The 9,944-nt window shown below is 39.3% G+C and overlaps 2 protein-coding genes across 2 annotated transcripts in view; one reads left to right on the top strand and one right to left on the bottom strand.

Annotated features, from left to right (window-relative positions):
- Positions 1-981: 981 nt before the first annotated feature.
- Positions 982-1,950, top strand: OR2D3 (olfactory receptor family 2 subfamily D member 3). Its single transcript, XM_070426695.1, has one exon. It carries the CDS (start codon positions 1,006-1,008, stop codon positions 1,948-1,950), a length of 945 nt encoding a protein of 314 aa, XP_070282796.1. The 5' UTR covers positions 982-1,005.
- A 3,639-nt stretch (positions 1,951-5,589) lies between these two features.
- The window catches only part of ZNF214 (zinc finger protein 214), a 40,579-nt gene continuing 36,224 nt past the window's right edge, over positions 5,590-9,944 (bottom strand). The window contains exon 6 of the mRNA XM_070426998.1: positions 5,590-6,296. Within this exon, the coding sequence (XP_070283099.1) occupies positions 5,590-6,296 (707 nt within the window). The remainder of the gene's footprint in view (positions 6,297-9,944) is intronic.

Raw genomic sequence — 9,944 nt, 5'->3', positions numbered from 1 at the left:
TTATTTTTGTGGTGGTCATTGCTATTAAAATCTTAGCTAATTGTCCAAGTGAAAAATATTTATCTCTCATTGTTGTTATTATACTTATTGACTTATAATAATATGCAATATTTTTCTTATTAGTAGACATTGCACTTCTTTTTAAATAATCTATGTCCTTGGACTCAACAATTTTCATAGTGTTTTAAAAATATGGAATCTTAATGTAATGAAGTATTTTAACTTTTGTCTGTCATCTCCCTTGAATACTTTCCTCAGCTCGTAGTTATCTTTTAATTTTGTCTTTGATATTTTCTCATTGTAGTCCTTGATTTATGTTGTAAACTCGGCATGTTTTCTTAGAAAGCTTTTGTGTTTTTCAACCTGGTCCTATCCAGATATTACAGTTTGGGTTAGGGTTAGGGTTAGGCTTATTTTTTCTTTTTTATTGTTCTAGTTTTAATATTTTACGCTTTAATCAAAATAGAATGGCCCTTAGTGTGTGATATGCTAAAGGTTATTTTTAAATACAAGTAGAGTTTGCTGTTTTTTAAGAGGTCAAATTAAATTTGATGCCTGAAAACTATTTCATGTTTTTTGAGGTTATGTTATAAGTAAATATGTAGTATTTTTGAACAGTTAGTATATAGTCTTATGCATGGCAATAGTCCTAACAAAATACAGAGTCATTTCCTAACAATATGGGTATAACCATTTAGTAAAAGCCACACGAACTCTAATACCCTCACATCAAAACTAGTCAGGAAGGCTTTAATAAAGGTTCTTCGTATTTTTTAAAGGGGACGCTGGGAAGAAGATTTTGGGGGGAAATTGGATTTAAATTATCACCAAATAAAAATAAAAATATTATATTTAGTATTAATTAGAATAAATTGGGTAAGAAAAAAGGTAATGCTATCCAATTAGGTGTCAGTTTTAAATGAGCCTCTTCTACAGGACTTGAAATCACAAACCCAAAGTTTTTCTTTTTGTTGGTGCCGAACAGGTTAACAGGCATAACTCCCGATGGGAGAAGAAAACCAAACCTTTGTGACTGAGTTCATCCTCCTCGGCCTTTCAAGGGATGTGCAGACCCAGATCCTGCTGTTTATTCTTTTTCTCATCATTTATCTGTTGACTGTGCTTGGCAATTTGCTGATTATCATTCTCATCTTCATGGATTCTCGACTGCACACCCCCATGTACTTTTTTCTTAGGAACCTCTCTTTCGCAGATCTTTGTTTTTCTACTAGCATTGTCCCCCAGGTGTTGGTCCACTTCCTGGTAAATAGGAAAACGATTTCTTTCCTGGGGTGTATGACACAGGTAATTGTCTTCCTTCTGGTTGGGTGTACAGAGTGTGCTCTGCTGGCAGTGATGTCCTATGACCGGTATGTGGCTGTCTGCAAGCCCCTGCACTACTCCACCATCATGACACAACAGGTGTGTCTCCAGCTGGCGGTAGCATCCTGGGCCAGTGGGGCATTAGTGTCTCTGGTGGACACCACCTTTACTTTCCAACTTCCCTATCGAGGACAGAACATTATCAATCACTACTTTTGTGAGCCTCCTGCCCTCCTGAAGCTGGCGTCAGCAGATACCTACAGCACGGAAATGGCCATCTTTGCAATGGGCGTGGTCATCCTCCTAGCTCCTGTCTCCCTGATCCTTGTCTCCTACTGGCACATTATCTCCACTGTGGTCCAGATGCAGTCTGGGGAGGGGAGGCTCAAGGCTTTCTCCACCTGTGGCTCCCATCTCATTGTCGTTGTTCTCTTCTATGGATCCGGAATATTCACCTACATGCGGCCAAACTCCAAGACCATAAAAGAGCGGGATAAGATGATATCTGTGTTCTATACCGTGGTCACACCAATGTTGAACCCCATAATTTATAGCCTGAGAAACAAGGATGTCAAAGGGGCTCTCGGGAAACTAATTGGAAGAAAGTCTCTTTCTCAGAGGCAGTGACCTCGGGGTGTGACTTTTAGAGCTCTGGTAACATCCTTACAGAAGGAGCAGGACTTCAATAGGCCGCTATGAATTGGGTCATTTCAGGAAGAAGCATGAACGTAAAGGACATGTTCTAGGAACTGTGAATACTGCACCCTAAGCTAGGACATAGGGAAGAAGTAAAAGGATGAAAAGTTAGGTTGCATCCTGAGTATGAGAACCCTTGTGTTATTTTAATATGTTTATTTATTGAGTTTTGAGAGAGAGAGGAAGGGAGAGGGATAGATAGAAACATTCATGGATCGGCTGCCTCCTGCATGGCCTGTACTGGGGGGAGGGTGTGGAGCCTGCAACCCTGCCATGTGTCCTGACTGGAATCAAACTGGCTCCTTCTTGGTTCCTGGGTCAAGGCTCAGCCGCTGAGCTACATCAGCAGGGCATTGCATTGTGTTATTTAAAGGCTGCTTGTGGTTAATTCATCTAACACAAAGATGTTTTAAGCATGACTCAAATTAAATTTAGGAGGTTTAAAGTGGATTATCCTGAAATAATCTGTAATATGAATTACATGCATGATTTTAATATCAAAGAATATTCTAATATCAAATTTGGATGTCCCAAGAATGCAAACCTAGGAATAGGCTCTAATTAAAACATTAAAAATATCTGGAAGTCTTTAATACCAGGATGATGGACAAGAGGATTTCAGCTTGTAGAAAGGTACTAGCAGCAATAATATTTTCTAATTCATAATGTTCTCTCTGAAAGCTCAAAAAAAAGATTTTTATATCATCAATCCACATTTCATATAATCATGGGTATCAAAGTAAAAAAATTCAACAGTCATCTAATCAAACCATATGTCTGAGGCTTAAACCACCCCATAATATCTTTATTGAATCAACTGTCTAGCATTTGCCTAAACAAGAATGATATAGTTCCTTACTCTCTTGGATTATTCTCCTTATATATAGATAGTTTTTCTATTATAAATACATTCTTCATGGTAGGTTAAAACCAACTTTCTTGAATCTTCAACCCACTTTTTCTAGTTTTACTCCTAAACATTTTTATTATCCTTCCATACCACAACTCACTAAATAAACTAGTTTCTACTAGTATATTGACCCCAAATTAGTTATCATACAACCACCCACTTTTTAAGATTTCTTTATCTAACATAACTGCCATCCCCTTGTCCAAATTCTGAACCCACAGAATCCTGAACAAAATGAAATGCTTACTGTTTTAAGGCACTACGTTTTAAGATGGTTTGTTATGCAGCAATGGATAACTGAAACCCTGAGAGAATCATGCTCCCATTCATTCCATCAAAACAGATGCCAGTGGGCCTTTTTCACTACCAATGAAAAACTGTTTGCTTGAAACTACTACCTCTCAGTCTATGGAGGGAGAAGGGCAATAAAAGGCCAGAAAGCTCCTAAAGAAAAAAATATTCAGTAAACTCCCCCCAAAATAATAATTAATATGATGTGTCTGTCAAGGTCCTTAATTGCAAGTAACAAAAACTAATTATACATGATAAGAACTAAAAGAACTAATATTGAAATGACGGTAATTCTGGTCCTGCAGCCACAAGCGTAAACACAATCCATCTCACAGAACGGCTACTCAGCACTAGATGGCGCACTTTACACCGCCAAGACCATCAGTGCAGGACCAGGGAGCAGGAGAGGGAGAGGCAGAGGGTGAGGGAGAAGGAGAGGATATTAAGGTAGTCCTCATCTGATTATGTTTACTAGTATATTCCCAATTGCTGGTACAGTATCTGCCGCATATTAGATTCTCTATGTAAGTTTGCTGAATGAATATAGAAATGGTCTAGAAAAAGTGTTGGCTTAAGTAATTAAAAAATACAGACAGGTTAGTTAATAATAAGTGAATCAATAAATCAGAGAAGCTGACTTTCATGATGATAGAAGGGAATGGAGTTTGTAACAAACAAGTCTGTGCATCGTAAGGATCTAGTTCCAGAAGGGTTTGGAGTCCTTTATCTTCACAGTGACAACCATATCTTTTTTAGTGGTTCTCTAGAGATTGCAATAAACAGCTTTAACATTTTCAACCTACTTAGAGTTAACGTTATACCAGTTCTGGCTTGATAAGAGTTTATTTCCTTCAGCATGTTAAAGATGATATTTCACTGTCTTCTGGCCTCTATTTTTTTCTGATGAGAAAAGCCACAGACATTAAAATCTTAATAAATTATTATCTTTTTTTAAAAAGAGAAAACTTGTAAAGTTGTGCCATAAAAATAGCTGGACCTTCAGTGAGTTGACTGAAACCTGAAAATGACTATTGTTCAGTTAGAGAGCAATGTATGGGTTTCCTTGAACCTTTGAAAACATGGTCAGAAACTTCATATCTATCAGAGGTATGAAAGGAAAGCTGGTATTCGCACTCCTCTTTATTGCATTTTTCATTTCCATGCACTCTTAATTGGCTGAAGACCATGTTTGAGCATATTTAATGACAGTACTTCCAACTTAAATTTTTTATTATACCTAGCTAGTTATATATGACTAGAGGCCCGGTGCACAAAATTTATGCACGGGTAGGGTCTCTAGCCCTGGCCAACGATCAGGGCTGGCCAGGGCCTTCCTTCGTTCCATACCGCCCCCTGGTGGTCAGCACACATCATAGCAGGCGGTTGAACTCCCAAAGGGACAATTTGCATATTAGCCTTTTATTATATAGGATTTTCAAAATGCCAACCCCTCACAAACTATTCATGGCACACATCATTCCACCATTCTGTCATATCTTACCAATAATCCTCTAAATCTTGTGGCATTGAGTAAGTAGCTGTGGAACAAATATGAAGTGACCTGAGCTTGAAGCTTAGCTGTGTCATCTTTCAGTTTCAATAAATTAGGATATAATAAAGTCTATCATATAGTATTGTGGCGAGGATTGACATGATACTTATAATTCACTTATGATAGTAATGATTACAGAAGAAGTTGCAACAAAACAAAAAATCCTAGTTTTGCATCCTGTTTTACCTTGGTCAACTCATGGCCAAGATTTATAGCTCCCTCCCTAAAAGGCTTTCCCTGACTGACTAGTTTAAGTTTTTCCTCTGAGGCTCAATACCCTCTCCTTTAACTATTTTCTCTATTCTTATTTATCTGTCTGTAGTCTCACCCCCACTCATGCCATCAATTACCATCTACCCAGAAATGACACTAATTTTACACGTCTAGCCCTAAGATCCAGGTGCCAATTGTCTATTTGACATTGCTTCTTGGATGTCACAACATATCTCATCCACAATAAGCCAAACCTGAACTCGTGATCTTCTGCAAGATCTTTTACCTTGATACAAAACTGAATCAATAAAAACCATGCTAAACCACGTTTATGCAAGACGGTATTATGTCGAAATTATGTCACTGTTCTTTTGGTTCCAAGCAAATTAGGAGCATGGGGTTGCTAGGAGAAGGTAAGAAAGATTTTAGCTGATTTTCTTGTAAGGGATGGGTTAGCGATTGAAATCTGACACTCCCTTCTCCCACCCACCCTCCAAGGATTGCACCCATCCCTTCCTGACCCTATGGTTGGACACAATTTTACAGAGTGGGCGTGGCCTAGGGGAATGGGCGTGGCTAGGAAAACCCCGCCCCACCCGAGCCCTCACAGACCCCTGGGCCGCGGGGGGTTCTGGGTCTCCTTTCTTGGCTGGTGCGCGTGCGCAGGACTGCGTGGCGGGTGAGCTTTGGAATTTATGACACTGATGGGGCTGCGGTGTTTAAAGATCTGGAGTGGCCAGGGCTTCCTGATGGTGGTGTGACTGCCAACTCCCGCTGCCTTCGCCGGCCAGGACGCCACTCCCGCGCTCTCCTGGGAACGGACGCCCGCGGGTGACTGAACGGAGTGCGCGCTGGGAGCCTTGCTCGTAGGTATCACCGGGTCAGCGGGCGGCGAGGACGCGGGCGCATGGAATTGGGAGCCCAGCTTGCGAACGTCTACGCGGTTTGTTCCCAGTGACCAGGTTCCACTACGGCGCTCCGCGGTCTCCGCGGGAGAAGCGGGTGGATGGCGCGAGCTGACCGGGGTGGGGGCGAGGGCTGCGGAAGGGTTTAGTGCGTGGGAGAGCCGGGGTCCGAGGGCCCAGATAAGAGGGTCCGAGGGCCCAGATAAGAGGGTCGGGGTGGGGAGCAGGCGGCTGGGTTCTCGATCCGGCTCTGGAGCCAGATTTCGCTCGGCTGCTGCCCCTTCTTCCATTCTGTGGTGGGGCAACCTCCAGGGGCTCAACCTGGGAAGTATAGGTTGGTCAGCTGGTATTGGAACGACTGGTATTGATTCCTCGTGGAAATACCAGTTGTGATTGGATCGGTCAACTGGAAAAGAAAATGGAGAAAAGTTAACTGCAACTCGTTTTGCTTTCCCAGTCATTCCTAGCCACTCCCGCAGAACATTAAACCCTCCAGGCATCTTTCTTGCCCTAGCCAGTTTGGCTCAGTGGATAGAGCGTCGGCCTGCGGAGTGAAGGGTCCCAGGTTCGATTCTGGCCAAGGGCACATACCTAGGTTGCGAGCTCTATCCCCAGTAGGGGGCGTGCAGGAAGGCAGCCGATCAATGGTTCTCTCTCATCATTGATGTTTCTATCTCTCCCCCTCTTCCTTCTTCTCTGAAATCAATAAAGGGAAAAAGAAAAAAACCTCCAGCATCTTTCTTATTTAAGACATTCATTTCCAAACTGTTTTCTGCCCCTCTTTATCTGAGCTAATCTGAAAGGCTCTCCTCAAGCTGCTGCCCTACTTATGACCTATTCGGTTAACAACCTCTTCATAGACAGATAAACTATCTTTTCCCTACAATACACACCTGTTCAATTCCTTGAAGCTGTAAAATTCTTTGCGCTTGTGTCACCTGGTCATTTAATTGAACTCTCCAGATTCCTCTCACCTGCGCCTTACTGAGTCCTTCCTTCCCCAGAGATAATGGCTCACTGTCTTAACTCTTCATCCCGAATCCCACCATCAACCTCAAAGGCATCTCTCTATTCAGTTTAAACTTTAACACTTCTTGACTTTCTTTATCCCAATATTCATCACTTACTGACCACTTAAGCTCCTCCAAGTCATGGCCCTTCTATCACCTAAACTTTTCTGTATCCTAAATGCAAGCATGTCATCCTGAACATCTTCACCTCTTCCTCGCTCTATAATTGTTTATACTGAGTATATATTAACTTACATTTTTTAACCTATAAATCCCTAGTGTATTTTGTTGTTTTTTCCACTGAGTTTAATGTTTAATTCATCTCATTCTTGTTCAGTTGTATAGCATGTCCCCCCAAAATATATTCACACACTGAATAATTATAAAAGCAGTATTTATGAAAATACATTTCATTTTCAAAATTGAGCTATCATTTTTGGAGGACATCCTGTATATGTAAGGCTTTGCCAATGCCTTACCATGAAACTTGAGCTGTGCTCTATAGATTATGATGTGCAATGTTTTTGATTTGAGTTGGTTTTTAGAAGCAACATTTAATTTTCAAAGCATTTGAGAGTGTTTTTTCTGGTTTTCATTCTAGTAATAAATGTTGTTAGTACCATTCTATATTCTTTTTATTTATTGAGGAGGTTTTTTGGCAACCTAAGAGCAGCTTTTGTAAATATTCTCATCAGTGTTTGCATTCTATCTGGTTTAAATATCAGACTAACCATGTTATTTCTATGCACTACATTAGTAATTAGTTTTAGGGTGTGTTTTTTTAAGGACTCAGAAAGTTGTCTTAATCGCCCATTCTAATGTGTCATTGTTGATTTCATCTCATTTTCAGAGGGTTTTGCTATAAATATATTTCAATTTTATTTTTAGGTACATTTAACAAGTTAAACTTCACTATGAGTTGTACCTTCAATCATGCAGAGGTCCTCAAACTTTTTAAACAGGGGGCCAGTTCACTGTCCCTCAGACATTCCACACATGCGCACTGTGGGCCCGGGATGAGTCGCTGCTAAGCAGGACAGGCAGCGGCAGCAAAAACACCCGGCTGGCCGGATAAATGTTTTCGGCGGGCCACACGTGGCCCGTGGGCCGTAGTTTGAGGACCCCTGAGTAAAGTTTCCTCTTTGTCTATTTTAATGCATTTGTGCTTTTAATTCAATATATCCATGTATATTTTATTGTTTACATTTGCTTGTTATGTTTTTAATCATCACTTTATTTTCAACTTTGGAGTTCTTTTGTTTTTGATGTCTCTTGAGTATTTATGTAGTTGGGTTTAAACTTTAATCCTGTACACAGTATTTTTCCAATAACTGTCCTTGTTGTTATTTCTATTTTTCATTTTTGAGCTTCCTTTTCTTGTGTTGTTTTGTTTTTAACATATTGCCTGTGAGCTTTTTCACTCCTCTTTCTCCCTTTCTGTTAATTTTAAAAGTATTTTGGCCTATAGTTCATTGTTTTTCTGGGACTCAGTGACACCTCTTTGTCACTTTGAAATTTTTCTTTCTTTAAAAAAATGTTTTTATTGATTTCTTTCTTTCTTTCTATGAACCTGGACTTTCCTAACCTTTGGAGGTTGTATCTCAGGAGTTGAGAAATAACTTTTGTGCACAAAGTTTTCACCAATCTGTAAAATATACTAATAGTCAGACATAAACATGTATGTATGATAATCTGTTGAGTGCGTTTTAAATGGATACTGTATGGTTTCAGCAAGACACAATGGAAAACATTGATAAATTCTTCTCATTTGCTTCTAACTCTTCTTTTTAAAAAACTTTTGAACCCCTTCTTTCATTTCTCCCATTGCCCACCCACTTCTTCCAGCAACCACCCATCTCCTCTCTGAATCTATGAGCTTGCTTTTATTGGCTTATTTTGTTTGTTTGTTTATTTGTTGTTGTTGTTGTTTTGGGTTCATCATATAAGAGATCATATGTTGTCTTCTCTGTCTGACTTATTTTACTTAATGCCCCCACGGTCCATCCATGTTGTCACAAATGGAAAGATTTCATTCTTTTTTATGGCTGAATAATATTCCATTTTGTATATATATACCACATTTTCTTTATCCATTCACTTATTGATGGACACTTAGGTTGTGTCCATATCTTGGCTCTTGTAAATGGTGCTGCAATGAACATAGGGATGCATATATCTTTTTGAGTTAATGTTTTCATTTTTTTCAGATAAATACCCAGAAGTGGGATTGCTGAATCATATGGTAGTTCTATTTTTAATTAATTTGAGGAACCTCCATACTCTCTTCCCTAGTGCTGCACAAAATTACATTCCCACCAAAAGTACACAAGGGTTTTCTTTTCTTCACATTCTCACTAACACTAGTTGTCTCTTGTCTTTTTTATAATAGCCATTCTCACAGGTGTAAGGTGGTATTTCATGGTGGTTTAGATTTGCATTTCCCTGATGATTAGTGATGTTGAGCATCTTTTCATGTACCTGTTGGCCATCTGTATGTCTTCTTTGGAAAAATGGCTATTCAGATCTTCTGCCCATCTTTAACATTAGATTGTTTATTTTTGCTATTGAGTTATATAATCTTTTATATATATTGCATATTAACCTGTTATCAGATATGTGATTTGCAAATATAGTCACAAATCAGTGTGATTAGCTAAGTGAAGAAAAAATCATATCATATCAATAGATGCAGAAAAAGCATTTGACAAAATTCAACATCCATTTATGATAAAAATTCTTGACGAAGTGCATATTGAGTGCTTACTATCTGCCAAGAAGTGAGATGACTGTTCTTTTAATCCTTATAATTTAATCAGATAGATATTGTTATAGCCATATTGCGGTTGAGAAAATGCAAGCTTTTGTTAAATAACTTCTTCAGTTTCATACAAATGGTAACTTCAACTGAGATTTAACCTCAAATCAGGTAGACTCCAAAGTATGTACTCCTAGTCACTGTCTATTGCCTATGTCAGGGTTTCTTAATCTTGAAAATATTGATATTTGGAGCTGGATAATTTTTTGATATTAGAGGGCTGTCTATT

This window comes from Myotis yumanensis, unplaced genomic scaffold (assembly GCF_028538775.1).
Source record: "Myotis yumanensis isolate MYYU_CA2020_CCGP unplaced genomic scaffold, mMyoYum1.0.hap1 SCAF_10, whole genome shotgun sequence".
Taxonomy (NCBI): domain Eukaryota; kingdom Metazoa; phylum Chordata; class Mammalia; order Chiroptera; family Vespertilionidae; genus Myotis; species Myotis yumanensis.
The sequence above is the reverse complement of the archived record's forward strand: the minus strand, read 5'-3'. Positions and strand labels throughout refer to the sequence as shown.

Excerpts from the sequence above, each read along its gene's own strand:
- OR2D3 (XM_070426695.1), top strand. The coding sequence starts at position 1,006 with ATGGGAGAAGAAAACCAAACCTTTGTGACTGAGTTCATCCTCCTCGGC.